The following is a 22,565-nucleotide window of genomic DNA, read 5'->3' on the forward strand; positions in this document are numbered from 1 at the left end:
TAATTATATTAATATCAACTATTTTTCCTATACATTATTCCTTTAATTTGGGCCCTTTCAATTTGAAATAATTACATATATGCTATCACTTTTAACTGACATGAGAGTTAACCCAGTTGACTTAATTTCTAAAAACTATAATATTTCTGATATATGCTTTGATCTTTTCTTTGATAAATTTCAGGGAATGCAAGATGGAGATTGAAGATAAAAAGCAAGAACTCCTTGAAATGGATCAGGCACTTAAGGAGAGAAATTGGGAGCTAAAGCAAAGAGCAGCTCAAGTTGGTTTTATTAATTATATATACTTTAAATATATTTTATTGATCATGCTATTACAGTTGTCCCATTTTTTCTCCCCTTTATTCCCCTCCACCCTGCACTGCACCTCCCACCAGCATTACCAGCCCCCCCCCCCCCTTAGTTCATGTCATGGGTTGTATACATAAGTTTTTCGGCTTCTCCATTTCCCATACTGTTCTTACCTCCCCTTGTCTATTTTGCACTGACAATTATGCTTCTTATTCCCTGTACTTTCTCCCCCATTCTTTCCTCTTCCCCTCCCCACTGATAACCCTCCATGTGATCTCCATTTCTGTGGAGTTGTTTGCTTAGTTCTAGTTGTTTGCTTAGTTTTTATTTTTGTTTTTTAGGTTCAGTTGTTGATAGCTGTGAGATTGTTATCATTTTATTGTTCATATTTTTGATCATCTTCTTTTTCTTTGATAAGTCCCTTTGACATTTTATAAAATAAGGGCTTGGTGATGATGAACTCCTTTAACTTGACCTTATCTGAGAAGCACTTTATCTGCCCTTCCATTCTAAATGCTAGCTTTGCTGGATAGAGCAATCTTGGATATAGGTCCTTGCCTTTCATGACTTGGAATACTTCTTTCCAGCCCCTTCTTGCCTGTAAGGTTTCTTTTGACAAATCAGCTGACAGTCTTACGGGAACTTCTTTGTAGGTAACTATCTCCTTTTCTCTTGCTGCTTTTAAGATTCTCTTCTTCATTTTAATCTTGGCTAATGTAATTATGATGTGCCTTGTGTGTTTCCTTGGGTCCAACTTCTTTGGGACTCTCTGAGCTTCCTGGACTTCCTGGAAATCTATTTCCTTTGTCAGATTAGTGAAGTTCTTCATTATTTCTTCAAATAAATTTTCAATTTCCTGCTCTTCCTCTTCTCCTTCTGATACCCTATGATTCGGATGATGGAATGTGTAAAGTTGTCCTGGAGGTCCTAAGCCACTCCTCCTTTTTTTGAATTCTTATTTCTTCATTCTGTTCTGGTTGAATGTTTCTTTCTTCCTTCTGGTCCAGATCATTGATTTGAGTCTCGGTTTCTTTCCCATCACTGTTGGTTCCCTGTACATTTTTCTTTACTTCACTTTTCATAGCCTTCACTTTTTGCTCTATTTTACAACCATACTGAACCATTTCTGTAAGTGTCCTGACTACCAGTCTTTTGAACTGTGCATCTGCTAGGTTGACTATCTCTTCATTGCTTAGTTCTAATTTTGGAGTTTTGATCTAGTTATTTCATTTGGGCCATACTTTTTTGTCTGGGCATGCCTGTTACATAGTGAGTGGTAAAGCCTTAGGTATTCTCCAGGGCAGAGCAACCTACTTTGCTACATTGTGCTGCTGTATGTAGGGGAGGGGTCCTAGAGGGAACAATGCCCCTTGCTCAGCTCTCTCCACTGGCTTTTAGTCACTTCCCTTGCCACCCACAAGCAAATTGTGCCCTTCTGGTGCTTATTCCCAGGCTAGTGGGCTTGTGTATGTTCTAGGACCCTGTGGGTCTCTCCAGTGAACTCTCCTTTGAGGTTGGGAGTTTCTCCCACCACTGCAACCCCCACAGGTTTTTTTCAGTCAGAGGTTGGAGGCTTTATTTCCCTGCAAGAGAACCCTGGGTTGTATGGTCTGTGTCTCTCCCCATTTGTTCCTCCTGGTTTATTTGCTTGCTTCCCCACCCACCACCTCACCCACCTCATCCTCCAGCCTTGGTCTTGCTGTGTGTCCTCTCTGCCCCTCCTACCAGTCTGGATGAATGTTTCTTCTTCAACTTCTTGGTTGTTGGACTTCCATACAGTTTTGTTTTCTGGCAATTCTGGTTATTTTTTGTTTTTAAATTTGTTGTCCTTCTTTTGATTGTGTGAGGAGGCAAAGTATACCTACCTACACCTACCTCTTGGCCGCTAGTCTTATTAATTATATTTTAGTGAAATTTTCTGTTAAAATACAATCACACAGTGTTTCACAGGTCACATATTTTGGTAGATGGACTTTTTATAACATTTGGGGTTTTTCCACATAAATACTTTAGAAAAATTAAAAATATGTCATCTTTCTTTATCTTGCTATTTTTTACAGCAAGTGAATTTTTGAGAATGAAAGTTACCTTAGCATCTGAACCTTTTGATCTGTTTATTACTGTATATCAGAAAAATGGGACTAAAGGAATTTCTTGCTCAACTAGTATTTGTTAGAGGAGCAAAAATATTCAGAAGGTATTATTTATTATCATCTTTTTAAAAGACTTTACTATTTACAGCAGTGTTTGGTTCACAGAAAGATTGAGCAGAAGGTACAGATATTTCTTATGTATGACCTACCCCCACAAATGTGCAACCATCCCCATTATCAACACTTTCCACCACAGGTAGTGCATTTGTTACAGTTGTGAACCTACGTTGATGCATCATAATCTCCCAGAGTCCAGAATCTATATTACTCTTGGTGTTGCACATTCCACAGAAGGAACATATGGTAGTTGTCCACCATTATAGTGTTTTCACTACACTACAAACTTCTGTGATCCACCTATTCATTCCTCTTTCTCTTCCCTCAGTCCTAACAACCACTGATCTTTTTACTGTCTCAATAGTTTTTCCTATTCCAGAATATCACACACATGCTTTGAATCATAGCACGTAGCCTTTTCAGATTAGTTAGTAATCTGAAAAGTTGGTAATATGTGTTTAAGGTTCCTCCATGTCATTTCTTACCTTGATGGTTCATTTCTTTTTATTACTAAATAATGTTCCATATTCCGGATATACTGCAGCTAATTTATTTGTTTTCTCCTATTGAAGGCTGTCTTGGTTTCTTCCAAGTTTTGGCAATTATAAATGAAGCTGCTATAAACATTCATGTGTAGCTTTTTGTGTAAGAATAAGTTTTCAACTCCTTTGGGTAAATACAAAGGAGAGTGATTGCTGGATCATGTGGTAAGTATATGTTTAATTTTGTAAGACACTTCCAAACTGCCTTCCAAAGTGGCTGTACCATTTTGCATTCCCACCAGCAATGAATGAGCGCTCCTGTTTCTACACATGCTGGCTAATGTTGAGTGTTAGTGTACTAATAGCTCCTTGTTTTAATTTCTGTTCCCCTAACGACATGGTATGGAGTAGCATTTTCTCAGCTTATTTGCCAACTGTTTATCTTCTTTGGTAAGGTGTCTTTTATTTTTTAATTGGGTGGATTGGTTTTTTCTGTTGTTGAGTTTTAAGAGTTCTGTGTATATTTTGGATACCAGTCCTATATCAGATTTGTCTTTTGTAAATATTTTCTCTTAGCGTGTGTTTTTTTCTTCTCATTCTTTGGAAATTAACTTTCACAGAGTAAAATTTTTTCATTTTGATGAAGTCCATCTCATCAATTATTTCTTTCATGGATTGTGCTTTGGTGTGTCATTTAAAAAATTATAGCTGTACCCAAGGTCATCTTGGCTTTCTTCTGTGTTATCTTAGGAGTTTTATAGTTTTGCATTTTACATTTTGGTATGTAATCCATTTTGTATTAATTTTTGTGACAGGTGTAATGTCTGTGTCTGGATTCCTTTTTTTTTTTTTTTATGTGGATGTCCACTTAATCCAGCCCCATTTGTTGAAAAGAATATCTTTTTCCATTGTATTGGCTTTGCTCCTTTGTCAAAGATCAATTGATTATATTTATGTATGTTTGTGTCTGTGTTCTCTATTCTGTTCCATTCACCAGTACCACATTTTCCTAATTAGTTAGCTTTGTAGTAGTAAGCCTTGAAGTCAGGTAACATCAGTCCTCCAACTTTGTTATTCTCTTTCAATATTGTGTTGGCTATTCTTAGTATTTTGACTCTCCATATAAACTTTAGAATCCGTTTGTTGGTAGACACAAAATAACTTGCTGGGGTTTTGATTGAGATTTCCTTGCATTTGTAGATCAAATTGGGAAGAACTGATATCTTGATATTATCGAGTCTTTCTACCCATGAACATGGATTCTTTCTCCATTTATTTAATTCTTTGATTTCTTGTGTTGGATTTTTGTAGTTTTCCTTATATAGATCTTGTATATTTTGTTAGATTTATACCTAAGCAGTTCTTTTGTGGGGTTGCTAGTATAATTTCAGATTCCTCTTGTTCATGCTAGTTTATAGGACAACAATTGGCTTTAGTGTAGTAACTTCATACCCTAAACCCTGCTATAATTGCTTATTAGTTCCAGAAACTTTTTGTTAAATTTTTTGGATTTTTCTACCTAGATGATCATGTTCTCTGCAAACACAGACAGTTTTATGTCTTCCTTACCAATATGTATACCTTTTATTTCCTTTACTTGTCTTTTTGCATTAGCTAAGATTTCTAATACAATGTTGAAAATACTGGTCATAGGGAATAATTTTGCCTTGTATTTATTTGGTCTTAGTGGGAAAGCTTAAAGTTCTTCTCACCATTAAATATAATATTAGCTGTTGAGTTTTTTGTAGATTTTTTTATCAAGTTGAGGAAGGTATCCTCTATTTCTAGTTTACCAAAAATTCTTATCATGATTGGGTATTGGATTTTGTCAAGTACTTATTTAGCATTAAATGATTTTCAAATTTTGAACCAGCTTTTGATACATAGAATAAATCCCACTTGTTGGGGTATATAATTTTTCTTATACTTTGTTGGCTGTGATTTGGTAATATTATGTTGAGAATTTTACAATTATGCTCATGAAAGATGTTGGTCTATAACCTTCTCTCCTAATAATGTCTTTGTCTTATTTGGCATCAGGGTAATGAGGGCCTCACAGAATGATTTAGGAAGTATTTCTTCTGCTTCTGTCTCTGAACAAGATTGTAGGGGATTATTATAATTTCTTCCTTAACTGTATGATAGAATTCATATATACCAGTGCACCTATCTGGGCCTGGTGCTTTGTTTTGAAAAGTTATTAATCGTTGATTCAGTATCTTTAATAGATTGTTTACTTTTTGTGTGAGTTTTGGCAGTATGTGTCTTCCAAGTAATGGTTCTTTTTTTGTCTAGTTTTTTTTTAAGATTTTGTTTATTTTTTAGAGAGAGGGGCAGGAGGAGCAAAAGAGGGGGAGAGAAACATCAATGTGTGGTTGCCCCTCACACACCCCCACTGGAGACCTGGCCTGACTGGGAATCAAACCAGCGACCCTTTGATTCATAGGCTGGCACTCAATCCACTGAGCCACACCATTCAGGGTCATCTAGTTTTTTAAACAATTATATTTTATTGACTATGCTATTGTAGTTATTCTGATTTTTCCCCATTTGTCCTTTCCACCTAGCACCCCCAACTCCCTCAGGCAATCCCCTGACTATTGTTCACATCCACAGGTCATATGGATAAGTTCTTTGCCTACTCCATTTCCCATACTGTACTTTACACCTCCAGGGCTATTCTGTAACTACCTATTTGTACTTCTTAATCCTCTTACCTCTTCACCCAAAACCCCCCTTTCCCCTTCCATCTGGCAGTCTTCCAGTAACTAACTTCTTTTCTCTTGCTTTTAAGAGTCTCTCTTTATCTTTAACCTTTGGCCTTTTAATAATGATGTCTTGGGGTGGACCTTTTTACATTTTTGCATTCTTCATAATTGGGATTCTCTGTGCTTAGAGAAGGTTTTTTTCAGATAGATTTCCAATTTTTTGCTCTTTCTCTTCTCTTTATGGCACCCCTGTGAGGCAAATTCTGGACCTCTTAAAGTTGTCCCAGAGGCTGTTTGTACTATCCTCATTGTTTTGGATTCTTTTTTCTTCTTGTTCTGCATGGTTGTTTTTTGCTTCCTTATGTTCCAAATCATTGATTTGATTCCTGGCTTCACCCATTTTACTGTTGTTTCCATATAAATTGTTCCTTATTTCAGTTAGTGTATTCTTCATTTCTAACTGGATCTCTTTTATGCTGTTGAGGTCCTCATGATGTTCCTTGAGCATCCTTATAAGCAGTGTTTTTAACTGTGCATCTGCTAGATTGCTTATCTCCATTTTGTTTAGCTCTTTTTCTGGAGTTTTGATCTGTTCTTTCATTTGGGCCATGTTTCTTTGTCTCCTCGTTTTGGCAGCCTGCCTGTGTTTGTTTGTATATATTAGGTAGAGCTGCTCCGACTCCGTGTCTTGGTAGTATGGCCTAATGTAGTAGGTGCCCTGTAGGGTCCAGTGGCACAGCCTCTCCTGTCACCCAAGCTGGGTACTTGAGGTGCATCCTTTTTGTGGGGTGAGTACACCCTCCTCTTGTACTAGAGCCTTGGTTGCTCTTGGCAGGCCAATGGGAGAGATTTAACCTAGGCCAGTCAGCTGCAAGGACTGGCTGTGACTACTGATGACCAACCTCCACCCTCTGTGAAGGATCAGTTGTGCAGGGGCAGGGTTGTGGTGCTCCAACATGATCTGTAGTTCTACACTGGGTGTGTTGGCCTTGAGGTTTCCTGGGTGGTGCAGACCAAGGTCAGACCCCACCTGTGTTTTTCCCAGGATACCCTGCCTGAGAAGCAATCTGAAATGGATGCTGCTTGTGCTAGGCTTGGAGATTCCCAGGTGAAGCCAAGCTGTGACTCTAATCTGGCTGCGGCTAGGGCTCACTAAAACCAGCTATTTCTTGTTTGATAGAATTTAGGAGCCAAGACCATCTATTCTTATGGAAAAGTAGCTTGGGTATGCCCATAAATTGGGTGGGGTAGAGCCTCTGTGGACCTCCAAGGTGGGTCACACAGTGTTAGCCAGGTTGATGGAGTCTCAGATATGGTACTAGCCTTCTGGCTCTGTGCAGGGAGGGCTCAGCAAAGGGACAGTGGCCTCTGCTTGCCCCAGTGCCAGACACTCCAGTCTCTCCCTGTATACCACTGGTGCCCTTCAAGCTGCCACCCTGTGCTGGAGCTCAGAGGAAGTGAGTTGAGTAAGTGAGTCCATGTGTGGGTTCCTTAAGAGGAACTACTTAGGGCAGCCTCCTTCATCTACTCAATCCCTGCTGGTTTTTGCAGCCAGAAATTGTGGAACTTATCTTCCTGGCCCTAAATTCCTGGGCTAGGGGGCCTGGTGTGGGTCTGGGACTCCTCATTCCTGAGATATCCCTCCCCAGTTTTTATCCATGTGGGTGTGGGCCCAGCCTGTTTGGTGTCCGCACCCCTCCTACCAGTCTGGATGGGTGTGGTTTCTTCAATTCCATAATTGTTAGACTTCTCAGCTTGATTTCTGACATTCTTGAGTGATGTTTATTCTCTATTTTAGTTGTAATTTTGATGTGGTTGTGTGAAGAGGTGAGCCATGTCTGCTTATGTTGCCATTTTCAAGGTTGTTAATTTTTTTCATCTAGTTTTATTAAATTCATGGACAGAGAGTTGTTAATAGTATTCCTTTATTTTTTTCAATGTCCATGAGATTTATAATAATGTCTCCTTTTTCATTTCTGAATTAGCAATTTATGTCTCTTTTTTTTAGCTTGGTTAGTTACTTGTCAATTTTATTGATCTTTTCAAAGAAATAGCTTTTGATTTTGTTGATTTTTCTCCATTGATTTCCTAATTTTAATTTCACTGATTCCTGCTCTAATTCATAATATTTCTTTCCTTCTGTTTACTTTGTATTTAATTTGCTCTTCTTTTTCTAGTTTCCCAAGGTAGAAGTTTAGATGATTGATTTTAGATCATTTTTCTTTTCTGATACATGCATTTAATGCTGTAAATTTCCTCCAAGTATTTGCTTTTGCTGCATTTCACAATTTTTATATTGTATTGTATTTAGCTGCTTTTATCTGGCATAAAATGAAGTCTGAATCATTTTTTCATTTATAAACATAATTTTTGTTTAAGTTTTTATAATATATATAAGACTCAAGATCCAGTATTCGTAAACAATAATTATTTTTCTTATTTTTAATAATTTATTTGACATGAATTTGTTTCATTTATACCCACTATAAATTATTCTAAAACATTCAAAGCATATCATTTTCCACATTAGAATAAAATTGAATAACAGTTTAATGTTACTTTTGTATTTAGGTTACACATTTGGATATGACTATTCGTGAGCACAGAGGAGAAATGGAACAGAAAATAATTAAATTAGAGGGTACCCTGGAAAAATCAGAATTGGAAATTAAAGAATGCAACAAACAGGTTAATTATAAAAATTACTTCTTTTAATTTGTTTTAAAAAATTCTTCACTTTAAGCATCCATTATTCATATAACATGGTTTTTTAATAGACTATGTGTAAGAAAAATTGTAAGTATCTTGTACATGCTACTTTATGTTTCTTTTTCTCCTCTTAATATTTTTCCCAGTTTTATTAAGGTATTACTGACAAATAAAAATTGCACATATTGCCCTGGCTGGTGTGGCTCAGTGGATTGAGCTCTGGCCCATGAACCAGTACTGGCCTGTAAACCAAATGGTCGTTGGTTCAATTCTCAGTCAAAGCACATGACTGGGTTGTGGGCCAGGTACCTAGTTGGGCGCCTGTGAGAGACAACCACACATCCATGTTTCTTTCCTTCTCTTTCTTCCTCCCTTCCCCTCTATATAAAAATAAATAAAGTATTTAAGCCCTGGCTGGCGTAGCTCAGTGGATTGAGCACGGGCTGTGAACCAAAGTGTTGCAGGTTCAATTCCCAGTCAGGGCACATGCCTGGGTTGTGGGCCATGGCCCCTAGCAACCACACATTGATGTTTCTCTCTTTCTCCCTCCCTTCCCTCTAAATAAATAAATAAATAAATAAATCTTTTAAAAAATAAGTAAAATATTTCAAAAATGGCATATATTTAAGGTGTGGCACATGATGTTTGATAGACATATACATTGTGAAATAATTACATAATCAAGCTTATTAACGTATCTTCACTTTACTTAGGTTTCTTTGTTTTTTTGTTTTTATTTTGGTGACAACATTTAAGATGTATTCTCTTAGCAAATCTCAAGTATGCTATACAATATTATTAACTATAGTCAAAATGCTTTATATTAGATCTCCAGAACTTAATTCATCTTGCATAACTGTAATTTTGTACCCTGTAACCAACATTTCAATATTTCTTCCACTCCCTAGCCTTTGGTGACTACCCTCTTAGTGTTATTTTGAATGCAGTTTTTATTGGGTCATTGTGTCCACAAACTTATAATGTGTGCATGTCTGAATATGTATAACATATGTCTGAAAGAATTTGCAGGTAATTCTGTTAACTGGTTGTGGCGAAGGAAGGAACACAGTGCAAAGTGGACTTTTTCACTAATCATATGTTTTACCTCATGCACATAGTACCTATAAACCTTTTTTAAAGGCCATGTAACATTTGCTGTTTTAATGTGCCCTAATTTTCTTTTGTTATACAAATATGATTGATCTTCATCTCTTTTAGCATAGTTAGGTATATATATAAGCATCTTATTAGGCACAAGAATTCTGACATTTATATCTAAGTTGCAATTGTCTTAAAAAACATTTTTATATTTAGTTATATTAATATTGTTCTGTTTAAAATTCAGATAGAAAATTTGAATGAAAAATTGCAAAACGCCAAAGATCAGCTCCGAGAAAAAGAGTTTATAACACTACAAAATGACCAGGAGATCAGTCAACTGAAAAAGGAATCTGAAAGAACACAACAAAAGATGAAAGAAATGGAAAGTGTGAGCAAATTATTTTCCTCCTAAGGAACATGTAGTACGTGATCTGAAGAGCAATATAAATCTTTATATGTTTTTAAAGATTTTATTTATTTATTTTTAGAGAGGGAAGGGGGGGAGAAAGAGAGAGAAAAACATCAATGTACGGTTGCTGGGGGTCATGGCCTGCAACCCAGGCATGTACCTTGACTGGGAATTGAACCTGTGACAAATCTTTATATTTTATTTTATTTTATTTTATTTTATTTATTTAATATTTTAAATTGCTTGGTTTTAGTATACAGAAACTGTGTCATAAATATTTTTAGGCTAATTATTTGGGCCTGATGCTTATTAGTTTCTTTGACCTTATTAAATATTTTATTATGACATTCTAGTGAGTTGCCAGATGAATTATTACTAGTTTGTATGTGTATTGAGTTGTGAATCCATTTACCAACTTGCTTTTAAAAATCTGAAATTCCTGCCCTGACTGGTGTAGCTTAAGGGTTGGATGTTGTCTCATGAACTGAAAGGTCTCCAGTTTGATTACTGGTCAGGGCACATTCTTTGGTTGTGGGCCAGGTCCCAGGTTGGGGGCATGCAAGAAGCAGCCAGTCGATGTTTCTCTCTCACATCGATGTTTCTTTCCCTCTCCTTCTCCCTCACTTCCCCTCTTTTTAGAAATAAATAAATGGATCTTGAAAAACAAAACAAAACTGAAATCGCTTATAAAAGCTCTTGTAGACGTACTTCCTCTTGTTTTTAAATACTATACTCAACTTTAAAACTTTATACAGGGTCCAGTAGAAGTAACGCCACTGAGAGTGTTAGTAATGTACATGAATGTCTTGCATGAGATGGACAGCAATTTGAACATTTCACCTAAAATGTCATATGGTGTGCTTTAGTGTGATATTGTTATGTTAAAGAATTATATGCTTATGGTTTTATAATAAAAGATTTCTATGTAATAAAAAAGGAGCATTATATGTGCTGGATCCTGCATATTGCTCTCTATTGTATTTGACTAACTGATTATCTGTCTCTTCCAATAGACTATAAAATCCATAAGGGGGGGCCACTCTGTCTCCTATGTTCACTCTTGTATCAACACCTGGAATAGTACATATCCCATAGTAAGCATGAATAAATATTAGTTGAATTATATATTAAATTAAGCAGGGTCTCTGAGAACAAGTTTGGGCTCCATTGGGGAAAGATATTATTACTGGCTCAGTCATTGAGTCATTAAGTGTTGACATACAACAGAGTTGGACCCTGGGCCCCCCATTCTAGACATCAGGGTCCTAGTGATTTGTACAGGTTTCTTTCCTTCTTATCATTCCTAAAATCAAATGTCATTACCCACCCTCCCACCATATCAAGCTAATTTAGAACTAACTTACTTTTCACTGACTAAAACAATACTAGGGATTTAATTGAGTAAAATAAAAGTATTTCAGAAAGAATAGCAGTCTCGGTGACACATTTTACCTCACAGGGAATAAGTCATAATCTTAATCCAGCTATGTGAATTAACAGTGAGTTTTGGTTATTCATGCTAATATATTTTCTGTATTTGACATGAATAATCAAATATTAACTTCTTTTTTCTTTATATTATTGTGTGTTTTGTCATGTGATATTCATAATAATAAAGGATTATACAGCTTGCATATTAAAGTCATGCAAAATATACCAGTGAATCCCAGATTTATTATAGTACATTTATTTTCTTGTCATTAAAAAAGTAAAAAAACATTTTCTGAATATCAGTTTCACAGTGTACAATATTTATTGTCTATTAAATTTTATAGAGATTTAGTTGGGAGGGGTAAAGCCACTTATTAAAACAATAAAAATAAGATATTGGCCATTTGTATCATTTCATTTCCAAACTTACAGATACCTTGTGTATTTCAGGTTATCAAAGAGCAGGAACAATACATTGCAACTCAGTATAAGGGGGCCATAGATTTGGAGCAAGAATTGAGGCTAACCCGGGAGCAGATGCAGAGCTCTCATACAGAATTGGTGGAGGCTCATCGTCAACAAATCCAAGCACAGAGAGAAATAGAAAGGCTTTCAAGTGAACTGGAGGAAATAAAGCAACTCTTTAAAGAGAAGGTAGTCCCTATTTTAAATAATTTTACCTTACTGAAAATCTTAAAAATTTTACCATTTTTTGAACTGTAGAATATAGTTTTTGTGAAAGCCAGTGTTGCACAACATTGTGAATGTACTTAATGCCACTAAAGTATACACTTAAAAATGGTCAAAGTGGTAAATTTTATGTTATATAAAGAGAAAATAAAATGTGTTATATTTAGCATAGCTTTGTAATGTAGCTAGGAAGTTCCTCAGAACTGAGTTTTGGCTAATATAATTAGTTTTTAATAAATTGAGTGACAAAGCACTTACAGACTTTTTAGGTGAGTTTAAGCTATCACTTTGAAGGAAAAAATAAAGCTCATAAATCTTTTTTTGAGTGAGAGTTTTTACATTTGTAGGCACTCATATAAGTGAAAACTGGTGATTTAAATTTACAACTGTTATGAAATGTGTAGTCCAGAAAACTTGGGGAGTTATAGTGTTTTTAAAAAGCAAGAACACTAATATAAATTTTAAGGGTGAGTGGGACAGGAGAGAGTGGTGGAGGGGAAATGGAAACAACGTACTTGAACAACAATATAAATAAATAAATACATTTATATATTTTATCTGCACAATATTTGGTAGAAGGTAAATAACTTGGCTTAAAAATATTGAAATTGGTACACTTGGATTGATTGCTCAGACTTTGAGAAAAATATATTTATTGGTATTCTAGAAAAGTTCTTGTGGGGTTTTTTGTATATGCTTTCTATTATGGTTACTAATTCAGTATAGGAATGGAGTTAAAGTATTTTTATGTTTAATTTTGATTAACCTAACAATGTTTTATAATTTACATTCTGGGCGGTTAGTCTAATAAAGAATATTTAGGGAATTTTTATTAAATTAATAAGGTATTTGGGAGTCTACCAGGAGAAGGGATGCTATCTACTTCTATCTCACTTCTGTCTGTATCAATGGTATCTAAGTATAGTAGAGTTGATTTTATCTGATAAGCTCAATTAATCAAAAAATGAGTGAATGTGCAATATTATTGAAAATGACTATTTAAAATACTGTATTTTAACCCCCAAACTCTACATATAAATTTGTATGTTAATCTTTTAATGTGGGACCAAATCTTGGTTCTTTGTGTATGGGTAGGGTTATTTAGATTAGAATTCTGCCTGGTCTTTCTTGAACAAACCGTACTCATATTCCATCATCTATAGTTTTCAATTTTGGTTTCTTTAAAGTTGAAGAAGAAACAGAGAAAGACAAATACCATATGATTTCATTTATGTATGGAATCTAAAGAACAAAACAAATGAACAAACAAAACAAAAACAGACACATAGATACAGAGAACAATCTGATAGTTGCCAGATGAGAAGGGTGTTGGAGGGCTGGGTGAAAAGGTGAAGGGATTAAGAAGTACAAAATGGTAGTAACAAAATAGTCACAGGAATATAAAGTAAAGCATAGGTAATATAGTCAATAATATTGTAATAATTATGTATAGTGCTAGGTGGGTATTAGAATTATTGGAGGGATCACTTTGTAAATTATATAAATGTCTAACTACTATGTGCTATATATCTGAAACTAAGTAAAATAAGATTGAATGTCAATGCTAATTGAAAAATTAAAAGAAAGTAGATGTCAAAAAAACACAGTGGAAGAATTACAAAACATTTGAAAACCAGTATATCTCATATTTTTGAGGTTTCCTATAATATTTTACAACTATCTTGACTGCTTCTTGATGAGGAGCAAAAGTTTGTGATTTATTTATTGAGTGCTTTCAAAGCATATAACTTAGTTTGCATATAAACTTTCCTTTTGCTTGTATATTTCATGACTGTTCATAATGTATAATAAAATGACATTATTACAGTTATAAGCACAATTAGCATAAATAGGTTTGGATAAATACACAATTGACTCTTGATAAACAAATAGCATTTCTGGTAAACAAAATTGTGTGGGCATACCTAAAAGTAGACTATTATCTGCCAAAGTTCAGCATACTGTGGTTATTAGTTTGTTTTACAGAAAGCATTGATCAATGAACTTACAGTAACAATAAACCAATATATTCCTATTAGTAGTTTCTTAAATGTCTAGATTTTAAAGTGTACCTTTAAAAAGTTAATTTAGTATATGAATCTTTATTAATACAGTAGAGATTAAAGTACTTTCGTAAATACAGTAGATTGACTTGGCTGTAGTAACCAAATAAATAAATTATATAGTTTTACTTAATATGTCATTTTTAAGGAAGCTCATGGAAACCATTTAGTTGAAGAACTGGGTGCTTCTCAAGTACGTGAAGCTCATTTAGAAGCAAGCATGCAAGCAGAAATCAAGAAATTGTCAGCAGAAGTAGAATCTCTCAAAGAAGCTTATCATCTGGAGGTAAAGAAAATTTTAATTTCTGCCATTACACCCTGCTGAAATGGGTTGGGTATAAATCTAGCTCTTAAGTGTTCATAATAGAATAACAATGTGGTTTTTATTTCTCATAGCCTACATATCTAACTTTTATTTCACATCCAGTGAACTATATACTGTGGGGTTAAGAGCTTGAATTCTTCTTTTTTTTTTTTTAAGATTTTATTTATTTATTTTTTAGAGAGGAATGGGAGGGAGAAAGAGAGAGAAACATCAGTGTGGGGTTGCTGGGGGTCATGGTCTGCAGCCCACACATGTACCGTGACTGGGAATCGAACCTGTGACATTTTGGTTCGCAGCTCGTGCTCAATCCACTGAGCTACGCCAGCCAGGGCTAAGAGCTTGAATTTTTGAGCCCAGGCAGCTTGGTTACAAATCTCAGCTCATCAGTCAGCTCTTACGTGACTTTGGGCAATTAACATCTCTGTCTAAAATGGATATAATAATGATACCTATCTCATAGAGGATTACATGAATTAATACAATTAAAGTTCTTACACCAAAGTGTGGTTTATCATCATCATCATCATCATCATCATCATCATCATCATCTTTATTGACAGTAAAATAGTACTTGCCAGAACTAACTGGAGTATTTAAAATCCAGTATAAGCATTTTCGTGTGATGTGTGACATTAATCTATAATGCTTTGTAATTTCCAGCATTTGTTCTGATATTAACTTAGAGAGGCAATACCAGAACCTGATACTCTGCTTTTTATCTATTAGTCTGTGTGAGCCTTTATAGAAATGGGCAGTATTATCAAGTAGAATAGTATTTCTTATATTTTTAATAACTACATCTGAAGATGTTATATAAAATGTATGTATAAGATCAGTCCTGGCTGGTGTGGCTCAGTGGACTGAGTGCCCGGCTTGCAAACCGAAAGGTGGCTGGTTTAGTTCCCAGTCAGGGCACATGCCTGAGTTATGGGCCAGGTTCCCAGTTGGGGGCATGTAAGAGACAACCACACATTGATGTTTCTCTGTCTTTCTTTCTCCCTCCTTGCCCCTCTATCTAAAAGTAAATAAATAATACCTTAAAAAATGTTTAAAATTTATGTATAAAATCTAACTAAACTACTTATGAAGTTCTAATACAGCATTTTTCTATGTGGCAAGGCTTGTAAATACATTTATATAAAATACCTTTCAAGGGAGTTTGGTAACATCTTTTGAAGGATTGGTTGGGCATGTGGTCACCATGCCTTGCTTATATTCATTTAGATTCAGATCTATTTGAAAGCATGGTGTTTGCTAAACAAAACACATTTGCAAGCTAAATCTAAGAGATTACAACGTTTGGTCTTTAGAGATAAGTGTGGTGCTGTTGGATTCAGCATAATTATTTAATTGATATTAGCTGCTCAACTTAGTGATCATTAGTAATAATCCATCTCAGGTGTCTGCTAGTGACTATTCATTACACTTTTATTATATAGTGTCTATTCTACTTTTATTTTTAATTCATTTTTTATTTTTAGTTTTATAAGCAACCTGAAATTATTTATAAGCAGATAATACATAAAGTGAAATATAAAAATTGGTTCTAGTATTCCTGTATACTATTTGGTACTAATTTTTATATGTATGACATAAAAATATGTAATATAGGCATGTGTGCAGGAGCCACTATGGGTGGTGTCAAGGCCCGTCAAGTGTGAAGGCACTGAGGTACAATACTTTTCTGGCCAAGCCCAAAATGCCTGTTCTTGTAAGCCTTATGGTGGAACAGCTGTTAGACCCATTCAACAGAAGAATGAAAGCACTAAATAAGAACATGATATAAATGGAAGAGACCTCTCATTATGCAAACAGCATGGCATTCTGAATAGATACTAAAAACAGCTCTTGCCCTGGCTGGTGTGGCTCAGTGGATTGAGCACTGGTCTGCAAACCGAAGGGTTACCAGTTCAATTCCCACTCAGGGCACATGCCTGGGTTGCAGGCCAGGGCCGCAGTGGGGAGCACACAAGAGGCAACCATACATTGCGGTTCCTCTCGAGCTCTCCCTTCCCCTCTGTCTAAAAATAAATAAATAAATAAATAAATAAATAAATAAATAAAAACAGCTCTCCTCTCAAAGAACCTAGCACTTGTATCACAGTATGAGAAGTGAGATCTGGGGTGCAGCATTTGATGAACAAAGTCTTCCAGCTGTACAGTGATCTCTTTGGACCCAATACCTTGCATTTACAATTAGATTGGATCACCTCACATTTAGAGACTCTCCAAGACTTTAAACACTTTTTCAATGATCCTTAAAGAAAGACACTCTCCCTAGAGAAACATAGTTTTTATATACAGCGCATTGGATCTCTTGGAAAGACCAGAATTATCAGTAAAGAATATATTAAATGGCTCAAGGGCTACTGTGAAGCATTTTTCTATGGCTCGACAGTAAAACTCCTGGAACCAGTTCCTGCTTCTGCAACAAGGTGTTCCTTTAAAGTCAGTGATAACACAAAGAGTCTGTAAATTCATATAGGGCATATTCTAAAGTTCTTAAAGAAGATACCTAAAGATATCTTTTCTATTATAGGAATAATAATGCTTGATCTTTATTCAAGAAACTCCTGGAATTTTTTTTCTTTGGATGGGCCTCTTTGGCAGATGGTATAGGATATTCAACTTTGCCAGGTCTGACCACTTTTTATAGCTATAAAAAAGGTCGGCTTAAGACAAATTTCAGTGTATATAACTTGCTGTCTTCTCAGATCACTGATATCAGAATAAAGCACCCATAAAGACTCAGTCCTTGTCTCTACTTATTAGTTCTGATAGTGACAGGCAGCACAAATTTCAAATTTTTGTTTCATAAATACCTGAATGCTAAAAAAAAATGTAATGTTTTTCACCTTGGTACTTGAAGTGTGTATATTGTTTGAATATAAAAATGAGAGAATATGTCATTAAAGTAATAGAAAAAAGGATCAATAAATTTAAAAAGTATTTTTCAAAATATAGGTTTCAGAATTGTCAGAAAAGTCACTTAATAATTGTAAAACTGATTTTTTTATGAAAAAGATTTTTTTAAACTTTTTATTGTGGAAAATTCTAAACATATTCAAAAGTAGAGAGAATAGTATAAATTCTCCCATCTTTATTATTCAACTTAAATAATTAACAACTCTTATCCCAAATTTGATTTCATCTACAAGTGGAAACCCAAAAAACACAGAATTAGCTTCTGGAGGGTGTGTTCCTTGTAGTACAGGTGAGTGTTCTAGGAACCCATCGTATCAGTGTACCATCGGACACTGTGGTGAGAGGCTTTGTTTGGTTTCCGTGAATGTTTTTTGAAGACTCTTTGAATTCATTTGCCCATTTCATGATGGGTTCATGAGCACACTTGCCCACACCACACTGGGTGTTCAGCAGTTTTTGACCAAAAACAGCATGAACCCCATGCCCCACCCTCCCTATTCTCCCATTGTTGCTCCAAGCAACTATTTTTTGTTTCCCTGGATGAAAAAAGTCCTCAGAGGGAAATGTTTTGCTGATGAAACAGGTGAAACAAAAAACAAGCAGCACTAAAAGGCATCAAAATTGACAAGTTCAAAAACTGGTTTGAGCACTGGAAAAAAATGTCTTGATTGGTGTATTGCATCAGATTGAGAGTACTTGGAAGGTGACTGAAGTTTAAACACGTAAGAATAATACACATTTTTGCTCTGGCTGGCGTAGCTCAGTGGATTGAGCGAGGGCTGTGAACTGAAGCATCACAGGTTCAATTCCCAGTCAGGATGCATGCCTGGGTTGCAGGCCGGGTCCCCAGTGGGGGCCACATGGGAGGCAACCACACATTGATGTTTCTCCCTCTCTCTCTTTCTCCCTCCCTTTCCCTCTCTAAAAAATAAGTAAATAAAATCCTTTAAAAAATACGCATTTTTAATAAATAAATTCTGGCTTCTTTTGGATAAGTATATTGACCATTTCTTTAAAAGGGAATACGTTTGAGAATGAAATGGGATGCTGTTACTAACTAATGAGGATACTAAGGCATAAAACCCATACTGTCATAGGCAAACTGGGAAGTGTGGTGGTCCCTATACTTTTAACCTCACTCACTTCCCTTCTCCCCTCCACATAACACTTATTATTTCAGAGCAAATCCCTGATATCATTGTTTCATCAGTAAACATTTCAGTAACTGTCTCTAAAAGATAAGGGTTATTACAATGAGATATCATCTTACACCTGTCAGAATGGCTATCATCAATAGACCAATAAAACAAGTTGTGGCAAGGGTATAAAGAAAAGGAAACCCTTGTGCACTGTTGGTCAGAATGCAAGCTGGTGTAGCCACTGTGAAAAACAGTATGGATTTTCCTTAAAAAAAATAAAAATTGAACTGCCTTTTGACTCAGTGATCCCACTTCTTGTAGTATATCCAAAGAAACCTGAAACATTAATTTGAAAAAATACATGTATCCCTACAAGTGCCATCAGGAAATGAGTGGATAGAAAAGATGTGGCATATTTACACAATGGAATACTACTGGGCCATTAAAAAATAAGGAAATGTTAACTTTTGTGGCAGCATGGATGGACCTGGAGAACATTATGCTAAGTGAAATAAGCCAGTCAGAGAAAGAAAAATACCGTCTGACCTCACTTATATGTGGAATCTAATGAATAAAAGATAAGGATTTTTTTTAATATAACCACAATACTATTATCACACCTAAAAATTGGCAGTAATTCTTTAATATCCTCAACTATCCAGTCATAGTTCAAATTTCTCCAGTTGTCACAAAAATGTCTTCATACTTGATTTGTTCCCATCAGGATGCAGAAATGGTCCGTTGAATTTAGTTAATTGTTCTTTTCTTTTAAGATTTGTTATTTATTTATTTTTAGAGATAGGGGAAAGGTGGGAGAGAAAGGAGAGAAACATCAATGTGCGAGAGAAACATGAATCAGTTGCCTCTTGCACACCCACAACTGGGGATCTGGCCCGCAACCCAGGCATGCTCCCCGACCAGGAATCGAACCAGCAATTTTTTGGTCCACAGGCCATCATTCAATCCTCTGAGCCACACCAGCCAGGGCTGGTTAACTGTTCTTAAGTGAATTTAAGACTATAAGTTTCTTCTCCCCCTTTTTCCCTCTACTGTGTTATTTGTTGAGAAATCAGATGTTTGTATTCAAAAACAATTTACTTTTATTTAAATACAGGTTAAAAGTAGTAGAATATTGTTCAGACCAATGCCACTCTATTTTCTTTTTCTTTTTAATTTTGGGACTATATAGATGATCTCACATCAAGAGAATCATGCAAAGTGGAAGATTTCTGCTGACTCTCAAAAGACATCTGTTCAGCAACTAAATGAACAGTTAGAGAAGGCAAAATTAGAATTAGAAGAAGCTCAGGATACTGTAAGCAGTTTGCATCAACAAGTCCAAGACAGGAATGAAGTAATTGAAGCTACAAATGAAGCATTACTTATTAAAGTAAGTAAACATATAAAAGTATATAAAGCATATGTCAATGTAAGAATATCGAAACCTGTAGAAAATTTTTATAAGATTCATTTGAGCCAAACAGAGGACGTGCCTGAAAGCAAAATCTCAACAGACTGAGATAAATGCTTCTCTGAGTGACACTTTGCAGTTTCTCTTATACATTTGTAGTTAAGGAGGGAACCTAAGGAATATTACCTGAATGTGGGAGAGAGCAACAGGGAAAACTCTATGATTGTATTACAGGATAGTTAACAAGATTACATGTTCTCTTCAGGGTGTTGATGCTGCCCAGGGATCTAAAAAAGATAATTACTTGGGGGATCCAAGATGATGGAGGAATAAGTGGAAGCTACACTAACCTCCTCCCAGGACCAATCTGGAATTACAACTAAGTTGTAGAGGAATCCTGAGTAACCAGCTGAACACTAGCTAGAGCACAGGTGGCTAACACAAGGCATGCGGGCTGAATCCAGCCCTCCACCTTGCTTTATTTGGCCCAGGACCTTGTTTCTACCCAGCGGCAGTGCTGAGCTCCTTTCCCCTTGTTAAAGAGTAGTTACATTTACACAGTCCTAAAATTATGTTCAGCCCTTTGAAGGCAACCTTGAGGCTGATGTGGCCCCCGGTGAAAATGAGTTTGACACCCCTGAGCTAGAGTGAAGACTTATAACCACAGAGAGTTGGAAGAAACCACTTAACCACAAAGAGATTGGCAAAGAGTGCAGAGGTGGTGGGAGAGGGTTAGCTGGGCTTCCATGGGTGGCACCTGGAGTTCCAGAAGGATGTTTGAGTGGCCAGCGGGTTCCCCATGAGAACTGTGGGGTCTCAACTGCAATCTGGGCTCCCCAGCCTATAGCACCAGAGCCAGAAAGGAACCCAGATAACATCTAGCTGTGAAAAACAGCAGAGTTCTATTTGCCAAGGAGAGACTGCTGGAGATACAGAGAGCCTCTTAAAGGGCCAAGATACAAAATTTTGTTCACAGCCACTTACCCTGGGCCCAGGCAGAGGGAGTACAGAGTGGACTCGAGACACTTGAGTAGAGTTTGGGGTTAATGGCTTTGGGGAGAGAGCTGAAGGAACAGTGGCCAGGATTCCTTTATTAAGTCATTCCCCATACTGCAGAAGCCATCTTTCTCAGGCAGAGCACTCCCCCTTGAAGTGGCATCAGCCTGAGGAGAAGCAGTACCCCACCTGCAGGAATTACTCTGCCCTACCCTGTGAAGCTTATGCCAGGCTGCTGATTACAGCCTGAGGCTACATCACTGATTAGTTTAACAACTATGGTAGAAGACACAAAGTAGCCAAAATGTGAAGGCAAAGAAACAGACCCCAAATGAAAGAACAAGAGAATTCTCCAGAAGAACAACTAGATGAAATTGAGGTGAGCATTTTATCAGATAGAGAGTTTAGAGTAATAATTATAAGGATACTCAATAGCATGAAAAAAGACATAGAAACCATAAGAAAAAGACTACTTAGAAATAAAGAATGCAATAGCTGGGATAAATAATACACTGGAAGGAATAAACATTAGGTTAAATGAAGCAGAGCATTGAATCAGTGATTTGGAAGACAAAGCATGAAAAAACACAATCAGAACAGCAAAAAGAAAAAGAATTTTTAAAAAATGACAGCTTAAGAAACATTTTGGACAACATGAAGTATAACAATATCTGCATCATGGGAATACCAGAAGGATAAGAGTGAGAAAGGGATCAAAAACCTATTTGAAGGAATAATGACCAAAAGCTTCCCTAGTCTGGTAAAGGAAAGAGAAACACAAGTTCAGGAAGCTCAGAGAATCCCAAACAAGTTGGACCCAAAGAGGACTACACTGAGATGCATCATAATTACTGTATTTTGCTGTGTATAATGTGCACCCATGTTTTGTGTGCATTATACATGAGATTATTATTATGCCCATGAATAATGTGAATCCTTATTTTTCCCTCAGTAATTTGGGTGAAAAAATTATGCATTATACATGGCAAAATACAGAAAAATGACAAGCCATAAAGAAAAGGAGAGAATCCTAAAAGCTGTAAGAGAAAAGCAGATAATTACATACAAAGGAACATAAATTAAACTCTCTGATTTCTCAAAGGAAACATTTCAGTCCAGAAGAAAGTGACATGAAATATTCAAGGTAATAAAGTAAGGGCCTACAACCAAAGCTACTTTACCCAGCAAGTCTATCATTTAAAATTGAAGGAGATGACCCCGGCTGGTGTGGCTCAGTGGATTGAGTGCTAGACTGTGAAGCAAAGGGTTGCTGGTTTGATTCCCAGTCAGGGCACATTCCTGGGTTGCAGGCCAGGTCCCCAGTGGGGAGCACGTAAGAGGCAACCACACACTGATGTTTCTCTCCCTCTCTTTCTCTCTCTTTATAAGTAAAACCTTAAAAGAAAAATTGTAAGGGACTTCCCAGATAAGAAAAACACCAAAACACCAAACCAGTACTATAACAAAAAAGAGCCTGCTTTAAGAAGAAGGGGGAGGAAGAGGGGGAACGAGGGGAGGGGAGAAAGCCTAACAACAAAATGGTACTAAATATGTACCTACCAATAATCACCTTAATGAATGGCTTAAATGCTCCAACCAAAACATATATGGTAAATATATGGCAGAAAACCAGACCCCATATATATATGCTGCC

At 36.2% G+C, this 22,565-nt stretch overlaps 1 protein-coding gene and 1 pseudogene across 3 annotated transcripts in view; both read left to right on the top strand.

Moving 5' to 3' along the window:
- CCDC18 (coiled-coil domain containing 18) overlaps positions 1-22,565 on the top strand; it is a 122,830-nt gene that overhangs the window by 75,733 nt on the left and 24,532 nt on the right. For all 3 annotated transcript variants that reach the window (XM_036026433.1, XM_036026434.1, XM_028511477.2), the window contains 6 exons: positions 185-284; positions 8,284-8,400; positions 9,767-9,910; positions 11,813-12,016; positions 14,264-14,401; positions 19,694-19,894. In XM_036026433.1, coding sequence (XP_035882326.1) covers positions 185-284; positions 8,284-8,400; positions 9,767-9,910; positions 11,813-12,016; positions 14,264-14,401; positions 19,694-19,894 — 904 coding nt within the window. The remainder of the gene's footprint in view (positions 1-184; positions 285-8,283; positions 8,401-9,766; positions 9,911-11,812; positions 12,017-14,263; positions 14,402-19,693; positions 19,895-22,565) is intronic.
- LOC114496127 lies at positions 16,546-17,211 on the top strand (annotated as a pseudogene).

This window comes from Phyllostomus discolor, chromosome 5 (assembly GCF_004126475.2).
Source record: "Phyllostomus discolor isolate MPI-MPIP mPhyDis1 chromosome 5, mPhyDis1.pri.v3, whole genome shotgun sequence".
In the NCBI taxonomy this organism is placed as follows: Eukaryota; Metazoa; Chordata; class Mammalia; order Chiroptera; family Phyllostomidae; genus Phyllostomus; species Phyllostomus discolor.